The sequence below is a fragment of the Gavialis gangeticus genome, unplaced genomic scaffold (genome assembly GCF_001723915.1).
Source record: "Gavialis gangeticus isolate Ggan-Ray unplaced genomic scaffold, GavGan_comp1, whole genome shotgun sequence".
In the NCBI taxonomy this organism is placed as follows: Eukaryota; Metazoa; Chordata; order Crocodylia; family Gavialidae; genus Gavialis; species Gavialis gangeticus.
In genome coordinates this window covers 68,637,158-68,659,289 of record NW_017729004.1, presented here as the reverse complement: position 1 = coordinate 68,659,289, position 22,132 = coordinate 68,637,158, and the positions used below count along the sequence as shown (strand labels likewise).

The 22,132-nt window shown below is 44.0% G+C and overlaps 1 protein-coding gene across 2 annotated transcripts in view; it reads left to right on the top strand.

Annotated features, from left to right (window-relative positions):
* AGMO (alkylglycerol monooxygenase) overlaps window positions 1-22,132 on the top strand; it is a 406,549-nt gene that overhangs the window by 43,260 nt on the left and 341,157 nt on the right. For both annotated transcript variants that reach the window (XM_019508506.1, XM_019508507.1), the window contains exon 3: window positions 1,536-1,687. In XM_019508506.1, the coding sequence (XP_019364051.1) occupies window positions 1,536-1,687 (152 nt within the window). The remainder of the gene's footprint in view (window positions 1-1,535; window positions 1,688-22,132) is intronic.

Below are 22,132 nucleotides of genomic sequence, written 5' to 3'. Positions count from 1 at the left end.
CAAGACCATTAAAACAGATAGGGGGTTGTTAACACCTGTGAAGTGGAGAGGGATTAGCAGGAATCAGGGGGAGGATAATGAGCCAGGAAGTCAATTGACTGTCTCAGCACTGACATTATAGAAATGCTGGTGCCCCACACCGGTGGCTGCCTATGTGTGGACAGGGGGGGAGGGGCCTGGGGCAGCACAATCTCTTCTCCTCCCCTTTTCCACCTGGAGGCACATGTGCAGCTGCTGCTGCCATGGCAGTGCCTGTGCTCTGGAGCCTGGTGCTGCTGCTGGCTGCCTGCTGCAGCTTTCCAGAGCCTGGGCCAGCTGTGGTAAGCAGCTGGGAGGCTGCAAACAGCTTCACCAGGCTCCAGAGCCCTTGACTGGATTCCATGGTGGCAGTGGCTACATGTGTACTTCTGGGCACATGGCAGGGGAGGAGCTGGGGTTGTGCTGCCCTAGGCCGACCTTCCAGAGGCACGTGGTGCAGCTGTTTGCAGCCTTCTGGGGTACAGGGCAGAGAACAGGTTGAAGCAGTGCAACCCCTGCCACTTCTTCACCGTCTACCTGGAGGGGTGCATATAGCTACTGCCAGCAGCAAGGATTGGGCCCCTCATGGTTCCCTTGCCATCTGCCCCTGGCATGCTAACTTGAGTTGTGGGTTAGGGTTGGGGTGCTTTTGGCTCTCTGTTCAAAAATATTGCCAACCCTTGATCTAAACCATATAGTCCTTGTTTTGCCTGGTGGCTGCTTTTTATGTCTTACAGTGACTAGTGGGATCCCTCAGGCCCCAACTTCTTTTCTCCTAACCAACTCTTTTGTTCTTAATATGGAGCATTGTTTAGTGCAGAAATATTGGCCAATTCACAAAAGAGCTGTCAGAGATTTCCTTTTTCCCTTACTTTCTCTGGTGTGTGCTCCTCTTCCTTTCTCTCTCTCCTTCTCCTGAAGTACACATTTTTTTTCATTTCTAGCTGCATGTTCCTCTCTTGCCACTCCCTTCTTTCTTGCCACACACATTTTTCTTATTCATCCTTAGTCTTTCATCTGGCAATGACAAATTTATAATGAAAATATACCATTAGTTATATGAAAATAATTAGCATCATGCTAAACATATTTCTAACTGGTAGATTAATAAGGAAAAGCTCCCATCCTTTTATGTGAAAACATGGATATCCAATTATATCAGTGTACGTTAAACTTTGTCAAAGAAACTGTCTAAAAGTCTTTAGACAACTTGATGCCAAAGGACTGGAGATGTTCAGAACATAATAGAAGGCAAAAATAAGTCTCCATGTAAAGTTGGAAAGGAAAAGTTTTAAAGATGTGTGAGTTAATTATCAAATCCTTACTTTTAGTGCTTAAGAAAGGATGGGTGCTGAAATCAGTGGGAATATACCCTGAATAAAAACTGGATTGGATACAGTGGTATTATATGTTAGAAAAAATAGCTGAAGTGTAAAAAGTACTAGAGATGCAGTTAAAACAAGCATTATTCCAGTTAATAAAGATCTTAAGAAAATGGCTTCTTTTTTATATTTCAGGGCTGTTTGCAGAGGTTTTGAGTTAACTGGTTATGTCTACATATGGGAAAACTACAGAATCTGTGAACTGCCATGGGACTCATCATGGACATGGTATTTGACACTACTGGGAGTAGACTTTACATATTACTGGTTCCATCGCCTGGCTCACGGTAGGACTTCAACACAGTTTTCATTTATTTGCATATATACATACTGCATTTTAATCATCTATACATATTTGATTCTCAGGGAATGATAAAGATTAGCTTGTACGGAGCAGGAAAAACAGATTTTAAAGCTATTTTGAATAATGTAGACATGAATTTGGTAAAATATAAGAACAAGAATTTTAAAAAATATTGTCCTAAATACTAATAGAAAATCACATAAAAACACAGGGATATTGTACATCTATTGATCTAATCTGTGCTTATCAGTGTCACGTAAACCAAGGGATGCAGTAGATTGACTTCTAAGGTCACTTCATTCTTTTTATCATTTTGTGGAATAGGAGGATCGTTTTGGACTAAGTACTTTATAAAAAAATATAAAGAATCCTTTCTTCAAAACAAATACATAAAAAGGGCGGGGGAATGAAAAGAAATACATAAACAAAGGTGCCAAAATGATGGTAGTTGCAAAAAATTTTTTTTATCTGTATATGTTTAGCTGTTGCATAATTAAAAAATAATGTTTTTGTTTATATATTCAACAAATCTTTTAAAATTTTTATAGTTAACACAGTGCTATTTTAATTTAGCCCTTGCCTGTCTTTATTTTTAAAAGTGTATATCTAACCGTAGCTTCTTTCTCACATAAGAATAACTAGTGTGGATTAAGATGTCAGTTGATATGGTGGTAGTGGCCATATACATAATTAAGGAACCTGAGTGGATAGATATTTCTATGCATACCACATTACCATATAATTCTAATAATGTATTTTATAGCAATGTTGTCCATGTAGACTTCTCTATCGAGTCTTCTAGCTAGTTACATGCTCCTTCTATTATCACAGTGTTTATTTGTTCCAACCTTTCCTGTTCTAAATGTAAAATTTAAAAAATTTTAAAAATTAAAAATAGAGCCTGATCCAAAGTTCCCTGAAATCATATTATCTTTCTATTGTCTAAGTGACCTTGGAGCAGGCTGCTTAAGACACAGTGCCCTTAGTTTTGTGGAATGATGGCTGTATATGATATTAAAGTTTTCTAGAATGTATATTCAAAGGGATGACATTTCTGGTAAAAATAGATCTGTGGAAAACCTGGAAACAGGTAGGGATTAATATGAGTTGGTGCACTGAGTGGGAGTGAAGAATCCCATCACAATGGGAACAATGCTAATTGAAGAGGGAATAGGGTTGGATCAGGACTAGAACAATGAAGGGTGGATGCTTAATTAGGTGGAAGGGGAAGAGGGGAATCAGACATACAATAATACCATAGGAGAGGAACTCCAAATTTCATTGGGGAGAGAGGTGGGTGGGAGGTGAGGAAGTGGACAGGAGTTGGAACAATACAAGAGAGAAGGGGAATTTACATCATGGTGAATAGCTCAAATTTGTGCGTGGGTGTGAGAGAGACTGGGAATGCTTCACAAACAATGACATTAACAGTACTAGCTGCACAAGATCATCATGCTGAGAACTGGAAAAATTCGGAGGACAGTCTCATTTTTTTAAATAAAAATTTTGATAACTGGAAGTATTGTTTGAAAATCATTCTAGTGATCTGAAGATGCTCGCCAGAAACAAAACTCTTGTTAACAGGAGAAAGCAGGCATAGTCTTTATAGTGCTAAGCAGTTTCTATAAATTATTTTTCTAAGAATTCATTCAAGTTCTTTTATATCTTGAGAGAAGAGAAGCAATGCTGTGCTAATACGTTCTTGTAATTCCACATTTTTACATGGATTGCTTAAAATCTAAAAGTGGTATTTAAAATCTAAAAATCCAGTTCATACATAATAGTCTTATCACCTGTACTTGAGAAAGTTATATTACGAAACACTAAGCTGGTCCAAAGGATGTTGTTGTCATGCAAACATATCTGTGCTTTGAAAGTACAATCAAGTTGCTGAATAGCAGTTCTGTCTTACAAATCAGTGAAAAAATACAACATTCTTTTAGAAAACCACTTTAAATACAGATAAAAGCTTAACTCTGTTTCAGGAATGCTAAAAAGCAACATCAAAGCAATAAGGCCGTTAAACCACATATCACCTCAGATCTTGCTAAGCAAATCTAATGGAAGAGGCACCTTTTAAAGAATAAAGCTGAGACTTGTAGGAAGACAGTGCACAACTTTTTTTTTGTACACTGAACCCTCATTGTGAGTTTGAACATTACTGTTAGTTATAATAGAAAGTTATCAAGTGCCTTTTGGAATTCATAACAGATCCCTACAACAGTGCTAGTATCAGTAACACATGTATACCAGCATAAATATATGCATTTTTTAGCAAGTGAATGTTAACACCATTTGGGTATGGACAAATGTCCATTTTAGCCACTTTAAAAGAAGAGGGAAAGCATACATCAACTGTTTTACAGACCTGTGTGAATAGGAAAGTATTCAATTTGGATTCGGCCGATTCAAAGGACAGTGATTTGATCAGCGATTTGGATAACTGTCCCAAATCAATTTGGCCAAATCGGCTTTGGAAGATTCCACACTGATTCGGAGAGATTTGGTGATTTGGCCATAGACTATAATGGAGAATCACTGATATACCTATAACTTTGTCATTTTCTGGCAAATTTGGATGAAAACAGCAGGGATGGTAGCCCCTTCTGAGGGCATGAAGTCTGTCAAGTTTCAAGGAGATAGGTGCAGGGGTTTCTGGGAAAATACACCTCAAGCTTCTGAAAGCAAAACTTATGTGCCCCCCAAGACTAAGTTGCCCATGCACTGAATAGCTGGAGAAATATATCTTAGCAAGCTCTCGGGTTTAAAAACCCTTTGTCAGGATGAGGAAGCACCTAGTTGGTGTGTGTGTGCTCTTCCTAGATGAAGTGAATAGTGAAGAAGTCAGAGGCTGGCATGTAATGCAGGAAAGGAAGCCAGTTAGTGAAAATATAATTGAGGTTTCAGGGGGTGAGAGACAGATTGGAGAGGGGGGTGGCGAAGGGGGGATGTAGCAGGTAAAAGTGGAGAGGTACGTGGGGAGTTGGATGTTGGGCAGGTTATAGTGTGTCATAAATCCAATGTCTGTATTGAGTCCATGAGTTTCTGTATGTAGGAGGTTGACGAAGTGCAGCTCATAGGCTTGTCTGTGAAAAGTGGTTTCTGAGTTCTCTTTGAGGATAAGGCTTGAGACATTGGAGACAGAATGCCTTTCCCATGAGAAATGTGTACCCCAGGTTGTTGTGTATTCTTGTCTGTAATAGATTGTATTAGTATGTTGGCAGGTTTTGCATTTCTTATCATGGCATGATCTAGATCAGGGGTAGGCAATGATATTTGGCCGGAGTGCCAAAAAACCCACAATGTCTACCTTGGAAAGTGCTGGAGTGCCGACATGCTAGAGCCCAGAGCAGCTGTTTGCAGCCAGCCCACAGAGCCCAGTCTGTTTGCAGCAGGGCTTGCAGCGTCCCAGCCACCTGCTGGGAGTAGCCTGGGCTGCTTAGAGCCCGGGCTGGCAGTAGTGTGCCAAGCAAAATGGCCTTGCGTGCCATGCTCGGCAAGTGTGCCAGAGGTTGCTGACCCCTGGTTTAGATACATTTGGTATGTTTTGGGCTGCAGACAGAGGCTTATATGCTGTTTCTACATCCCACCCCCCCAGAGTACTGCAATTGGAAAGGGACTCAGGGAAACAAAAGTCACTGGCCAGCTACAGATGTAAGTCTCCCCTCCCTCTGCTCAGTTTCTGTTCCCCTGCAAGACTGCCTTCTGAATCTCCAAATATTTTCCAAATCTTTTCTGAATTGATTAGGAGGCTTCCCCCCCCCCCGATACAATTTGGTTTTGGTGATTCAGCCTCCGAATCAGGTTGAATCTTCTCCAAATTGAATTGATGACTGAAGCTTTGCCATATCCCTACTGTTTTAGTCTCTTATGTCTACATGATCCTACAGCAGTAAATATAAATCACCCTTACTTTCTCCTTGAATGAAGCAAGTTAAAATTGTAGTGATTTTGCTGCATTTGTATCACTGCAGAATCATGCAGATATAATAACTGAATTTTAACAGTTTATATCAGTATTCTCTTAGTATCAATGTACTTGTATCTTTCTTTCTTTTCTCTCTAAGGACTAAAGATTTAGGACTTGCTAGTGTTTTAAAATGTGTTTATGTTTGAGATAATATTGTTGCACTTGAATTTATGATAGTCAGCTTATTTTTCCTTTTCAAAAATGAAATGTGGTCATACAATCTGCTGGCCAGTTAATACTTATAATATTTATTCATTACTTCATTCATTCATTGTATTAGAATCCAGAAAATTATGCAATCAAGTATTTCTTTTGTAAAGTAAACCTTTTCAAATACAGCTTTAATTTGGTCAGAAGTTTTTTCCATCTTCCTAGTGTCTGAGTAATAGCCATTAGCATAAAACAGGAATCATGCAACTGTAGCCAGAACACCACTGAAGACCTCCCGAATTGTAAACATAAACTATGACAATTTGAATGAAAACTGTATAGCTGGGGGCTGTAACAACTCCTACCCTCTGTGAATTTGGACAGTGATTTCAAATGCACTTTCAGACTTTTGTAGGGACTTTCAAACATACTTAACAGCAGAATTTATCAGAGTAGCTCTTTGCCTGGGGCAGCTGCCACATGCAGGTAAGTCAGTGCCAGCTTCTGGGCTGCCAGTTGTAGTGGCATGTCCAGATCCTTTCTAAGCTCCCATGCTGTCTCAGGATGGGAGGGGGATCTATTCTGGGGTTTCCCCAGCCTACTCTGGAGTGGGGGTGGTGGGCGGATTGGAGCCCCCAACCTTGACAGGGCTCCAGTCCACCTGCCCTTCCCTCCAGCACAGGCTAGGCAACCCCCAGACTGAACTCACTCCCCTCCTCTCTCCCCCTCCCATTCTGAAGACAACGCCCAGAGGAGGGCTGGACTGTCAGCCCAGCCCTGTTCCTGGTGCGCACTGACAGATATCAATGAAGGTGCTCCATTTTGGAGCGCTTTCATCTGAACCCTCATACAGCAAGGGTTCAGATTGTCACACAATTGAGGATTTTTAAAGCACTTTGAAGCCATGCACTTCTGTCAGTACATGGTTGTCGAGTGCTTTCAGTGGCCAATTGCACAACGAACCGTCCTGTCTGTTAGTGCCCAGAATGTATTTTTAACAACAGCTGCTTACATCTCTTCCTTTGTTCTCTTTTTATGCTGGGAAATTTCCATTGCTCTTGTCTCTTTCCTTGTAGACAACCTGCAGAGAAATCAGTTTCCTTTAGCTTAGCCCACCTTTTTAGTATATTCATTGTTCTTCCAGGTCAGAGTAATTCCATGTTAACTATGCTCTTCAATTGTCCTGTAACTGCTTCCAAAGCTTGTGATACGTGACATGGTCCCTGTTACCAAATGGCTAAGCCAATATACAGCAAGGTTTAGACTTAGGTGTCTTAGAATTCATAGAAATTCCAGAAGTTATAGGTATTATGTAGGCAGATTTCCTGAACTAACATTTTAAGGTAGTGTAAATATAAGCTGATTTTTAAAAAAAATAAATTTGATTGTTCTGGTGGTTGCTGATAATAATACCTTCCTCTACAGAACCAGACATAACCTAGCTCTACTTCCTTAAAGCTTCTTTCTGAATTAAACTGTAAATAGTTCCTACTTTTTGGCAGCTCTTTGGTATTGACTTTACTTTTCCATTTTAGAAACACAGATAATTTGTCTCTAGGGGGTGGAGGGACTTTTTCTGGGTAGCAGGGAGTGGAATACAATAGGGAATCTTGTGAAGAGAAGTGGAAGCTTGCCTTTCTGCAACCTCCTCAGAAAATGGTGGTAGGACCCATTACATACCTGAAAATCACCAACAGTTTGTGGAAATCTCAGACCCTCACCTGAATTTTGTCCCTCAGATACAACCCTTCCAACTCTTTGGTAGTATACCTCCATTAAGGCTGTCCTATTAGGAATGCTTTATTGACTACGAAGACTGCCAGGCGTCTCTGATGGTGGGAGTTCCATGGAAGATGTACTAATGGGTTGAAGCTGTGTTAAGACTTTATGGCCAGATTCCAAAGGAATGGAAGAAGGTCAGTGTGCTTTCCTGCGCGTTCCTCGGGAAGTGCCTTAGACTGGATGGAGAGGACTTCACAAGGGGTGTACAAAGGGAGGGTGCTACCAAAGTGGCTGATTCACTTTTTTGAGAAGAAGTTGCATGATCCATGTATGGCTCAGAGGAAGTGTTTTGTCATAGTCTAACTCCCAAAAAGGAATCAGGAATTTGGAATGCAAAGCAACGAACAGCTTCTTGAAGTGCAGGGTTTGGGAAGTGGAAGGGTGTTGTTTCTCCTAATATATAAATACTACACAATACTAATCCTAGTAAAAAGTCAACCGTTCATTAATTCATAAAAGGATATTTTCACTTTTGAGCCATTTTGGTGTACAATATTGGAGTCCAATCCCCTGCCATGGCAGGAAAGAGTACTGGGGTCAAATGACCCCTTCTAGCCTACCCTGGGGGTCTTTAAGAGGAGGAGCCAGCACCACTTCTCTTGGAAGTTGGTTCCAGATCCTAGCTGCCCTGACTGTGAAGTAGCGCCTCCTGATGTCTAGCCTAAATCTACCCTCTGCCAGCTTGTGACTGTTATTTCTAGTCACACCTGGTAGTGCTTGGGGGAACAGGGGCTCCCCCAATGCCTGCTGGTTCCCCCGACTAGTTTCTTACAGGCCATTAGATCCCCCCTCAGCCTTCTCTTGTGGACGCTGAACAGGTTCAGGTCCCTTAGCCTTTCCTCGTAGGGCCTGCCCTGCTGCCCCCCGATCATGCAAGTGGCCCTTCTCTGGACCCTCTCCATGTTGTCCACATCCCTCTTGAAGTGTGACACCCAGAACTGGACACAGTACTCCAGCTGCGGCCTGACCAGCATCGCATAGAGGGGGAGGATCACCTCCTTGGACCTGCTTGAGATGCATCTGTGGATGCATGACAAGGTACAGTTGGCCTGCCTGACAGTGTCCCCACACTGTCGGCCCATGTTCATCTTGGCATCAATAATGACTCCAAATCCTTTTCTGCCTCTGCAATGATGAGAAGGGAGTTCCCCAGCGTGTAGGTATGCTGCTGGCTCTTCCTCCTCAGGTGCAGTACCTTGCATTTGTCAGTGTTGAAACCCATCCTGTTCTCATCCACCCACCCCTGTAACCTGTCTAGGTCTGATTGCAGCCTATTCCTCCCTTCTAGCATGCCCACTTCCCCCAACATATTAGTGTCATCAGCGAATTTGAACATGGTGCTTTTTACCCCCTCATCCAAGTAGTTGATGAAGATGTTGAACAGTGTGGGCCTGAGGACCAAGCCCTGTGGAACCCCACTGCCCACATCCCTCCAGGTCGAAAATGACCCGTCCACTATCACTCTCTGGGTGCGGCCCTCCAGCCAGTTAGCGACCCATTTGACTGTGTAGGTGTCGACACCACAGTCTCTTGCTTTTGAATTTTGAAAAAGAAATAGGCTTACTTGTATTTTTTGTGCATTCTCATTCTACTGATTTGCTTTTTTTAATTTAAATGTGTTTTTGAGCCATAGGTTATTGAAATAGTTACTCTGTCTTCTGAAGTTAATAGAAATTATAGCTGTGGTTGTGGTACTTATGGTTTTTCCCTTTTTGTCATTGTCTTCTATTGTAATACCTGCACACACAGCCTAGAAATCCTTGAAAATTTACTCGTAATTATATGATTCTGCTTCATCCTTCCCTTCCAACTTCATTTGAATAAAAATGCCACATTTTTCCCTATGGAATTGATACTAGCTAACGCTTTCCTCTTTTTTCATGACTGCATTTTTAGCACTTCCTTAGCTTTTCAGAGTTTAAATCTCCCTATGGATAAATATGAATATTAAAGTACATGCTATTTAAAATATTTAATGTTACGCTTTTCCCCACAATTATACAGATAATAAAAACATCCCTTTTGTTTGAAAATGTTCATCTAAAAATCAGCTTAAACTTTCCACATTAGGAATGGACCTGTAATGCTGTATAGTTTTTTTTTCTCCTTTTTCCAGCTAAGAGTGTAAATCTGATAGATACAAAATACAAAATATCACTGTCCCTTTACTTTTTCTGTCATGGTAGGATTATCCAGTGGGTGATGTAAGTTGGCAAGTCTTCCATGTTAGAAATAGGAGCACATTTTGTTCACAGTGTATACTGCTTCCCTTTATAAATGGGTTATAAAGGATTAATAATGATTAAATATATAATAGGTTTTGGTAGGTGATTATAAACAATCTATTGGTCTCTTGGACTCTGCCTCTGCAATACTTGATTAACTATTAACATTTATAATAAACATAAATTATTTATAAATAGACCCAAATATGAAGTGTTCCAAACTCTGCGTAGACTCTGAAGTTCATATTTTATTCTTGTTGAAAATAAAGTAGAAGCTTTACTAATATGCTAGGGGCCTAGGTCTGCATCATTCGGTTTATGATGGAAGTAAAAACAACTATAACTTAATCTGAGTGAGTTAAAAAAATCTGCAGGGCTGTGAAATAGGAGCTTCATTACCAGGAACATCAAACAGACAACAGAAATGAGAAAACAAAGCAGATAGCAGAAATTTCAGAATTGTGGAACATCAAGATCATTAAAAAGAAGAGAGGGTTATTAACACCAGTGGAACGAAGAGTTTAGGAGGGATCAGGTGGATTATAATGAGACACGAAGTCATTTGTCTCCCTCAGCACTGTCTGTCTAGAAATGCTGCTTCTACTGCCACGCAGTTGGTTTGAAACTTTGTTGGGGACCAGGAATCAAAGCGGGATGCAAATGTGCCAGTGTACCCCCCTGGATCTGCCGCTGGACTCAGGTGCCAGTGCACTGCTAGCTCTACTCTTGCTATGATACTGGTGACACCTTGAGACTAACTAAATCAGGGAGGTATAGATAAAATAAAAATTCATAAACAAAAGACTTACTTCACATCTTCTGATGAAGTAAGCCTTCTGCTTACAAAAGCTTATGTTACACATCTTTGACTTAGTCTATAAAAAATAAATCTACCCTACCTTCTGCCATAACTTTATGGGCAAAGTTATGAAATGCTTTTGTAGATGAAGAACTGGGCTCTGATCTGATAATAGCAGACACATTATAGGGGTGCTGCTTTGCAAGTGCTGGATTCGAGGAGGCCCATAGGCTTCCCCTGCTCTGCAGCTTTAAACATGTACCCCTGCAGGGGCAGTCCAGAGTGCAGGTCTGCAAGTGTCAGGCTTGGGGAATTCAGAGGCTTCCCCCACGCTGTACCTTTAAATTTGCATTCTGGGCAGCACCTGCAGGGCTACCCTGCATAGGCTTAAGGCTGCTGGTGTATTTGGAACCCATGATTATGATCCTGGGCTACAAAGATGCTGTGGGGAGTGGGGTAAGGTGGCACAGGTAGCCAGATGCTGAGCTACCTGTACCTACAGGTATGTGATTTGGATCTGATCCTTGATCTCAAAACCACACATCCTGCCATACACATGTAGCATGGCGGGATGCTTAGGATCAAGGCTTAAATCCCACCATGCCACTACAAGAACTTTTGCTAGGGGCCTGTGTATTTAAAAAAAAGAAAAAAAATGCAGTCTCTTTTCTTTGTTTGTTTTGGAAGTGGGAAGATAGATTTGAAAGCATCTAATGTACTGTGCATAGAAGCAGTTAATTTGACATACTTTTTGGATTAGGCCATTATAAACCAATGTAAATGGTGCATAACACATGTATGGTTTGAACTATTGCAGTATTAAACAGAATCTGAATTAGCTGAATCTGAATTATAGAAACAATAGTGTTGTTTGGTATCTAAACTAATTGTACAGTTGAAGGTATCACAGACATTTGTTTATGTTTTTATTGGGATCTTTGTGTGATCTTTTTGGCTCAGTATAGACAGTCAAAAAGCCTGAGGCTGAATTGATTCAGTCTTCACAAGTTAGTCCAAGCTGCAAAGATTTAACCAATAAGCAAATGAACAGAAATTCACTTTTGATTCAGGAAATGCAGCCACGTGTCTGCAGTGGCTCAAGCCAGAAGCTCGGGGGTGCTAAAGTACAGCTCTGTGGCACATAGCCAGCATGGACTGTGTGTTTGTGTTATCTTCCTGCTACCTCCAAGGTCTCTGGGATTTGTATTCCACAATTGCAGCAGCAGGACTCTGCAGGGGTGCTCATCACTTCTTCTTCCTGCTTCCAAGTGCCTCTGGGTTTTGTAGTCCACAGTTGCAGCCAGCACTAAATAAGAAGGGCAGGGCAGCTTCGTATTTGGGGGAAGGAAAGTTTAAGGAAAGTTTAACTCCCCTCCTTGGCCCCAGATCCCAGCCAGGGTTTGCCAGGGGGGAGGAAAGGAGGGGCCAGTGAGCCAGCCAGTGAGGCCAGTGAGCCACCCTTCACTGCTCCGGGTAGGGAGTAGAGGGGTGGCGCCAGCCCTGCTTTCTGGAGCAGATAGCACAGCCCAGTTCATGACTGCAAGATGCTGGGGGACTCTGATTTATCTTGAACCAGGAAGGGGTCTGCGGCAGAAGTTTCATAAACTGGTTTGACCCAAATTAAGTGAAATCTGATGCTACATTCAACCAGGTTTATCTTAAACCAGTTTTAGCCACTTTGAAACTAGTTTATATGCATTAAACTTCTGTTATAGGTTTCAGCCAGTTTCTGATCACTTGAACCAGTTTATGTGCAACTTCTGTCCCTAGATATGGCAGTGAGATGACAGATCATGTGGCTGAAACTGGAATTGTTAGGTGCAGCTCAGCCGAATCCACTCTGGCACAGGCTGATTGCCTGTCAGACTTACCTGCAGGCATGCTATAGGCGAGTGCTGCACGGCGGCGCCACAATGCTGATTTGTAAGCTTGTGCTCTTTCTAACTCCACAAGCACACAGAAAATGATGTTAAGGAACCGCGCCATGCTGGGGACTTAAAAGGAGAAGCGGCCATGCACAGGGAGAGAGGAGGAGAGCCGGGGGAATAAGCCCGGTATGGAGGAGAGCCAGGGGAACAAGTAGGGTACGAAGGAGAGCCAGGAGACCCAGCCTGGTGTACTGAAGAGCTGGGTGAGCAAGCCCGGTATAGGGAAGCCAGACCAGGAGGCAGGACTCGGAACCAGGAGGTGATGTTGGGAAGCAGAGCCCAGTATAGGGAAGACCACTGGAAGACCAAAGCCAGTGCAGGAAGGGTATAGGTACTAGACCTGCGTGAAGCGGCTAATATTCACTTCAGATTTGGATTCAGCTGATTCAGGGGACTGTGATTTGATTCAGTGACTTGAACCACTGCCCTGATTCGATTCGGCCAAATCTGATTCAGAGATTTGGCTGCTGCCAAATCTCTGAATCAGCCAGGCCCATCCCCCACCAGCTCTCCCAGCCTGGCAATGGCTGCCCTGTCTGCCCCAGCTCCCGACACTTGTTTAAAAAAAAGCCTCAACTCAGCAGGTGCTGCCAGGCGGGGGGGGGGGGGTAATTCCTGCCCCCCCCCACTCCCCCAGCCATTTCATGGGTGCCCTGCCTGGGCCAGCTCTGGCCCTTTAAGAAGGAAAAAAAACACTAAGAAAAGCCCCTGGACTCACCTCTCCTGCAGCAGCCTCGGGGCTTCAGGGGCTCATGCAAAGCCCCCCATGTGGCGGGGGGCAGCGGGGATTGCCCCCCGCTGGCACAACTGGTGAGTCTGGGGGTTTGCTGTACTATTCTGCTGAGCTTCCTTTGTCACTTTGAGGAATGCTGTTGTGGTATAAAGTTTCATTTTCTATGCCCTCTGTATTTTTGCCTTTCTGCTGTGACCCATAATAAAGGAGCAAAGTGTAATGGTGGGTTCATGATCTGAGAATTTGTTTAGGGTTAGTTAGAGCCCAGAAACTCACTTCATATAACCATCAGACAGCAATGGTAGCAACTTTTGGTATCTGTGAATCAAAGTAGGACTGAGAGACTTTGAGGGATGAAAGATTCTGCTACATATAATCTCTCTTTGAAAAATGCAGGTATCACCCTCCAGTCTTTCTGTTAAGAAACAAAAAGGTGTCTTTCTCTTGCTGTAGTAGTAATAAATGCTGGGTCTCTCTTTCTTTTCTATTTCTCCACCTGTGCCATGGTAGAAATGTTCTGCATTAAAAGATGTGTTATTGAGGACTGTGTCAGTAAGTTTCATTGCTCTGGGGCAGCAGTTAGCCAACAAAATTATGTTTAAGAATCCTTTGCACTTCAAAATGCTTGGATGGAAACTTACATAAAACTGTTTTTTGAATATTGTTGAATTTAGTTTCACAGCAGCCCTCGGAGGTAATGTGTGCTGTTATTTTTAGTTTACAGTTGGGAAAACTGAAGCATTACACGTATATTCAAGGGATGGGCGTAAAAACACAGACTCCATTCTTTCCAGCAAGAGTAGAGAATTCTGTGGCATGCTCAAGACCAGGGTGTTCAATCCCTGTCCCGTGGGCCAGATCTAGCTCCTGGCACAGGGTCATCTAGCTGACAGGGCTCTTCTTGGGTCCAAAAATGGGGCATTCAGAGGGCAGTGTTCCCCGCTACCAAATTTCTGGACCCATGGGGAGACCCATGGGCTGAATAGTGTGGTCCTGTGTTGTAGGTTAGGCATGTAGGGTGGCTCAGGGCCTGATCCCATCTCTCAGGGACAGGACACGGCAGAATCCTGGTGTGCAGGCTGATTCAGCCTGTGGACCGGCCCTGCACCACTCATCTGGTCCATGGGGTCAAAAGGGTGAGCACCACTGCTCAAAAGGATTTTTACCTTTCTTTTACTCTCAGTAGTATGAGGTAAGTAGAAACTCTAAACTCTGTCATATCAGGGTCAAGGATTTATTCATATTTCGATTTTGAAATGTCATCATGATTAATTTCAGTGAAAATATGGGGTCCAGTTGGAAACTTTATTGGAGATATTATTGTTTTCCTTTCTTTCAAGGATGTGCTATTTTCTGCAAACGTAAAGCTGAAATGATTCTTTCTTCAAATACTTTAGTATTTAGTATTGCTAAATATTTACAGAATTAGAAGTCCTCACAACATTTTTATGATGGCTATTTAGTAGTGAAATCTTTTTAAGAATCTATAAAAGCCCAGGTTAAATATGTTAATACATATCATGTTAAGGAGCTAGTTATACCCTTGTTTTAGGGTGTGGTTATATATTCAACTGACTTGGATATTTTGCAAATCCAAAGAACCAACATAATGATAAAGCCTTAATGATTTTCTATATATACAAAATGTATGTTATGTGACTGACAAATTAGTCTCAATAGAGATTTTTCAGTAGAGCAACTCGATATAAATTCTTTCCTGCCTATATAGCAAGCTGTTTTTTATTCTGATTCCTAGAAGTTAAGTATCTATGAGAGCTTTCCTAGTTTGCAAAAATTCTAGTCAGATGGCTGCCATTTAGAAAGCTGCATCATTCTTTTTTTTGAGGCTGGCAATGTGTCTGGAGTAAACCCAGTGCCCCCCCCCCCCAACCAAAAAAACCCAGCAACATCTGGACAGTGTTTTTTGCATGTATGCTTCCTTCTGTGCATCTTTATTGCCTTAATTAAAAGCATTTAAACTGCCAAAAATGCTTTTTGAGTACAGGAATGGCAATGTTTTCCCCAGGACTCTCTATCTAACTTGAGAGTATGCTGTTGGAAGATATAACCTGGAAAAATGACTGTACCAGATTTTTTCCTTTCCTCTGTTTTTTATTAATAACTAAAAGATGCTTAGATTCATTTTAGTGTCACTTTAAAGTTTTACACTGCTTCAGTGACTCTTATTAAGGAAATAATTTAATTTTTAATTAGTTTTTAATTAGGCAGTATAATTTACAGTTGCTTTTTTCAGGCATTGGTAATCCATCAGATCAATTGTTGAATTGCTTAACAGTGAAAATATTTAATTTTGATAAGAAAATGATGTTCTAAAAGTAGGACACAAGCATCTTATTACAAAATAACTGATATCATTTTAATATATAGTTAATACAAAGCTGTATTATGAGAGATACAGTCAGAGTTACATTATCAAAAGTGTTCAGCTTCCATTGTGATTATTTACTGACAGACTCTGAAAACAGTAAATGCTGAACCCTAGCTTATTATGGTACTGAAAGGTGAAAACAAGCATTTGCTGCACCAAATCTAGATATAGACAGCTTACTTTAAGCTGCCTACACCTAGAGTGGGAGTGGATGTATGCAGCAGTTTACTGCTCCTGGGACTTTGCCATTTCAGGCAGCCATCAGGGCAAACCAGAGTGAGTAACTATGTGCATGTCTACACTTGTCACTGTGGCCATGTTGTTACTGTACCATGATTTAATACTTTCTTTTGGTGGGGAGGCTGGTAGATCTGCTCGGGGGTGTGGGTGGTGTTGCCTGGCTGGAGGAGGAGGCTGGGAGGCTCAAAATTAACTTGGTCACGGTCTGGGGAGGAGACTGGAGAAAAGTGTAGCCCCAGGGTTGGGGTGAGTGGCTGGGCTTTCCCAGCCCTAGGGTTGCACTGCAGATGCTGATATTGGGTTAATAATTTTCTAGATTCAGGTAACCTAATCTCAGTCTAAGTTAGTGCACCTACCAGGTTCAATAATTCAGATAGGCCATGCCATTTTTGTCCAGTTTAATCCCTTTGCTTGATTGCACAGAGGGTATTTAGATTGACCTAGCCCTGGTTGATCTAAATTTAATGCCTATATGTACCCTAGTTGAGAACTGACTGTTTTTGAAAATCTAGTCTCAAGTTTAGATGAACAAAAATAAACAGATCAACTTTATATCCTGTTAGAATATTTCAATTTTGTATAGGATCTAGAAATAACCATGAGGTCTTTTCTCTTAATTATAATGTAGACGTTATATACCTAGACTTCCAAAAGGCTTTTGATTTAGTATCCCACAATAATCTTTTGGGAAAACTGGAAGATTGTGGCTCAGCTGCTCAACGGTTCAGTGGGTGGGACATTCTGGGCATGCCACACACCGGCGGGCAATGTCTTCCCCCAGTCCCGGCCAGAAAAAACAGTGGGCCACTCTGGCGGTGGTTTTGTCCCAGCCCAGATGCCCCTGTGTAGGGTTTGCATGAGCCAACTACCATGCCAGCCGATGAAACTGGGCAGGCACCACCAACTGGGCTTCTTCTTGCACCACCTGCCTCCCCCTCTGGACCTGGTAAAGTAACTGGTCCCTTTCCTCGTACTATGATGTCCTGGTGTGGGTCTCTGGCTGGTCACTCCTTGTTTTGAGGATTTGAGCCCTCATTGTTTGGAGTTCCTCGTCTTCCTCTTGTGGTTGCCTGAACTGAGCCCCGCTGATCACATTGTGCAAGTCCACCTCCTCTGCATCCTCCACCAACTCCCTGCCATCTTCGAGCTCCCTGAGCCACCCATCACGATCCTTGAGTTGCTGGCGCCTGGTCTCAGCATCCCGTACCCTTTCTAGGATGTCATAGATCAAGGTCCAATCATATCCTAGCAACATATCACATGCCAGGTGTGGGGCCACTCCCACTAACAGCTTGCTTTGATGCTCTATAACTTGGAGTTGAACCCTTTCTGTCTCTACATGGAGGCAAGCCATCCTCACTGGCATTACCCGGTTGCCCATTTGGAGTGGGATAAGGTCAGCCCGTGCTAATGACTGGGTACACCCCGAGTCCAACGTGGCCTGAACGGATGGTTTCCCACCCATGCTCTCACGACAGGACGGGTCCATACAGTGCTGTCTCCCTTGGACACATAACTGCAATCCATCAGTTTGCCAACATCTGTTTCCCTCTGTCTCTCTGCCTGTCCTTTCAGGGAACTATTGGGTCTCCAACACTCCATGTGGCTGCTTGGGCACTCCCGTGAAAAGTATCCTGTTCTCCTGCACCAGAAGCAGACCCCCTGTCTTGGTCCACTCTTGATAGGGCTCTACTTTTTCTTGGCTTCACGGGGGTGAGTGTTTCCTGAATTTGGTGCCAGTTTCTCTCTGCTGTATACCATTTTGGATGCCCCAAAAGCCTCTGCCAGTCTTCAGGCCTCCTCACAGTTGGTTGGTGAATACTGCTGGACCCATCATTGAGTACATTCATCTAAGTCATTCTGGATTTGCTTCAGGAGTATTTGGTCAGCCAGCACATCTAGGTCATAGTTGGCCGGGTTTACCCACTTGTTCAGAAGGTCTTATAGCAATTGCATCAGGACCTGGGTTCATTTCTCATCAGGGGCCTTCTTGGCCCAGAACTGTTTCCTGTAGTAATCTGGGTTGATCTCAAACCAGTATAAAATAGCAGTCTTAACTCACTCATAATTCCTGGCTTCGTCCTGGGCTAAGACCCAGTATATTGCTTGTGCTTTACCTATGACTAGTGCCTCCAGCTGACTGGCCCAATACCCCTTCTCTAATCCTGTTATGAGGGTGTGGCACTCAAATGCTTCAATGTATGCTTTCAGGCCATCATCTTGGGTCATTTTGGGCATCTTGAAGCAGTTAAACTATGGTGCAGCCAATCTTGTTGCTGGTCCATCATTTGTTACTGCATATCTATTATTTGGGTGAGGGCCTGCAGTTCTGGCTCAGGAGATCAGGAGGGGTCATAGCTGCTGGCTGCATTGTGAGGTCATTGGCTTCCAGTGGGTTCCCTTGCAGATTCCTGGCCAATGCAGTACTTTGCACCCACCTGGTCTTGTATAGGCACTCTCTAGTGACCTTAGATCACACATGTGGTTCCGGCAGTGGGATGTATCCCCAGGACCTGTGTGTTGGGTTGCGTTCACCCCTGAGGGAGGCCCCGACACTTTCCTGCCATGACTTGATCTTCTTTTCTTCAGTGGTGGGGCTCCCTCTGGCAGATTCTCGCAGACAGGGTGCTGCCCTTTGCGGGCATTCTTGGGGCTCCACCTCCCTGACACCCCAGCCTTACGCCAGCCCTTAGGACAGCCAGATGATGGGTCGTCGGCCTGTTCCTTTGGTGTTCTCACTTGCTTCCTTCTCTCCTTGCCCGTCCCTCGATGCCCTTTTTACCCTGGATGACTGTGGGGTGTGGGACCGTCCTCATCTCTGCATTGGCTCTCCCTCTGAGGCATTGCACTTCGCTGTGCTGCTTCTGCTCTCCCTCTTGACTTGGGGGTCACTTGGAGATCCCTTCCCCAGTCCAGGCTCTGTTCACCCTCTGAAAATAACAAACAAAAGAAAAGAGAAGAAAAGAATAGTCAGGGTATGGGCCTCAGCCTACACCACTCACAGATTTGCTGTCTGTGGTCCTCAGGATCCCTCAACGCCATCCTCCTTGGCGTGGCTGCCCTGTCAAGCCAGGTGGGTACTTCTTTTAATGGAGCCAAGACCCCTCCTGTGGGTTCCCATCTGGCCCCCTGCCAAGCTGCCGACACTGCCGAGGTGCAGCCTGGGGAACAGCTTCACTTTCTGGCTCTAGCATTGCTGCCCCCACTTCCATTTCCCCACCACCAACTTTTAAATCAGCTGGGTGGCAGTTTTTGATGACATCTGCCAGCGCCGTTCCTAGCCGGCAATAAAAGTGGCTGATGAACCATGCTGGCGGCTCTTCTTGGTGCAGCTCTGCTTCTCCTGTAAATGGTAAGTGTGCCCGCTTTTCAGGGCTCTTCATTTCTTTCTTCAGGTGAGTCAGCCCTGCTTCAGGTCCCACCATGGGAGGGTACTCCGGAGCCTCTGCTTCTGTCCCCCGGGACAATCCTGTTAGCTTCAACCTACCTTTCCAACTCTCGAGATCCTTCTGACTTGCACTCCCATCTTCCAGTGTGTTCAAAATCCTTCCCAGTTTTGCATCATCTACAGACATGCTCAAGAAGCTTTCTAGTCCAGTATCCAAATAATTAATAAATGCATTGAACCAGCAGTGGGCCCAGGACAGACCCGTGTGGGACTGTACTTGAGACCTCCTGCTGTTTTGGCATTTATTCTAATATTATAAAAGCCTAAGTCTGTCTGTCTGTTCATAATGCTTTATTCACACTCTGATTGGTTGTCTTGGCAGCCAATCACAATGCTTACTGAAACAACCAATTAGAGTGCTCTGCAGAAACAGACAGTGGGGACTGGCCTCGGAGGGCCCGTCTCTCCACCCGGCCCTGGTCCTTGGAGGCAGAGGGGGCAGTAGGGACGGTGCCGCCATGAGAGTGGGGACTGAGGGGCCAGAGTGGGCGGGGGGTTGAGGCCAGTGGCACTGGCTTCGCCCCCCCCGCCGCAGCTCTGGCTCCTTAGTCCCCACTGTCATGGCAGTGCCATCCTCACCATCCCCCTCTACCTCCAACAACCAGGTTCATAGTGGGGGGGCCATCCCGGCACCACTGACATCACCCCCCCGCTCCACCCCCCTCAGTCCCCACTGTCATGGTGGTGCTGTCTGGCAGCAGGGCCGGAGTGCAGGGGGAGAGGAAAGCAGTGCTGACCTCTCTGCCTCCCCAGCCCTGCTCCTTGGAGGCAGAGGGGAACAGAGAGGGGGGAAACAGGCCTGGACCCAATGCAGCAGGAGAGGAGGGGGAGCAGGGGGAAATGGGGCCAGATGAGAAGTGGAGGCAGAGTCAGATGCGGGGCTGGAGGGGTTGGGCGAGGGGAGGTGCACAGAGCCACAGGTGGGGGGTGGACCACAGGGCCAGAGGCAGAGTGGTGGCAGTGTGAGGTGTTGGGTGGCATCGCTCTGTCCCTGCCCACCCCCCCCGTCATTCTTGATGGACCATTGACTAGCCCATCTATTATTTCTCTTTGCTTGCAGTTATTGGGCTAGCTGCCTATTCATGTTATAGTAGTTTTGTCTAGCCCACATTTCTCCAGTTTGTTTATGAAAAGGTCACATGGGACCTTGTCAGAAGCCTTGCTGAAGTCCAAATGCGTTATATTCACAGCATTCCCTTCTTCCACCCAAGTAGTTATTTTGTCAGAGAAGGAGATCAAGTTTGTTTGACACCATTTGTTGTTGTTAAATCCATGCTGGCTGATTGTGATCAGATTTTCATCCTATAGGTGCATGCAAGTGGGTTTCTTTATATATGTTCCAGTAACTTCCTGGGTATTGAGGTGAGGCTAACCAATATGTAATTCCTTGGGTCCTCTTTTCTTGTCTTTTATAAAGAGGGGCACTACATTGGCCCTTTTCCAGCCTTTTGGTACTGAGCCTGTCTCCCACAGTTTCATTAATAACATTGCCGAGGGCTCTGCAATCTCATCTGCCAGTTGCTTCAGTACCCTGGGATGAAGTTCTTCAGGCCCCACTGATTTGAATTCTTTCAGATCCATCAAAAGCTCTTAGACTCTCTCTTTTATTGTATCCATCAGCTTGTCCTCTTCCTTATCCAAATAATGCTTGTTAGGTGTCCAGCTGCAGCTTAATTTTTTTTGTGAAGACTGAGGCAAATAGCTGTTGAGTAGCTCTGCCTTCTTTGCATCTTCTGTTAAGGATTCCCCCTGGCTAGTGAACGGTAGACCCACAGCTTCCTTGACCTTTCTTTTCTGGCCAACATACTTATAGAACCTCTTCCTGTTGCCTTTAACCTCGCTTTTTCTTGTCATTTCTGGTAAGCTTCCTTGGTGACCTGCCCATTTTTCCATTGCATGAATGCTTTCTTTTTGCATTTGAGGCATCCTAGAAGCTTCTCATGCAGCCACACTGGTCTCTTGTCATTCTTGTGTTTTCATCATTTCCGAACAGTTTCTTGTACTGGACTTACAATACTGTGCCTTTAGAAGCTCCCAGCTCTCCTTTATCCAGAACTCTGTTTCCCCATGGTACCATACCTATTCATTACTTGAGTTGGATGAGCTTGAGCTATACGTTCTGGAAAAAAATGCCTCATGATCCTCACAAATTCAGTGGATGCAGGCTCACCATCTATGTCTATGGTCAAGTGTTCGCTCCACAAAGACAGGCTATGTCACCAGGAAGTGTCAGCGACTGCTCCATGCCTCTTTCAATTGTTAACATGGCTTTTGCAGAGGTGGACTTTGCCTGAGGGTCAGTGTTTCATAGAAGTTAGTACTCAATAAAAGTTGTTGTTCAATAAAGTATATTTATTATGGTTTCATTAAGAATTATAAGTGGTGAGCTTTACTTAAAAGTTGCTGTTTTATAAGTGGTGAGCATTACTTCCTTACAACAGCTGAAGGTACTGCCTATGTGCTGCTGTTCAATGGTAATCAGCCCCATGGTAGGTTCCCTCAGCCAGAGGCATGGGACAGTTTGCCCTGAAAAATTCCTGAAATTGGCTCCAGCAAGCCTGCAGGGAGCCTGCTTTTCCTCCTGCTGGAGCTTGAATTACAGTGGTTCTACTGATAAGGGGAAAGATCAGGCAGTCACTGGAGCAAATCATTAAAGCCCATAGAAATAGACATCATCCCTCTTACTTCCAAGATGAGGCTTTAGTTTATTATACTTTTATATACCTTTCTGCCATTCTTTCTTTCTGTTTCTTCCAAACCAGAA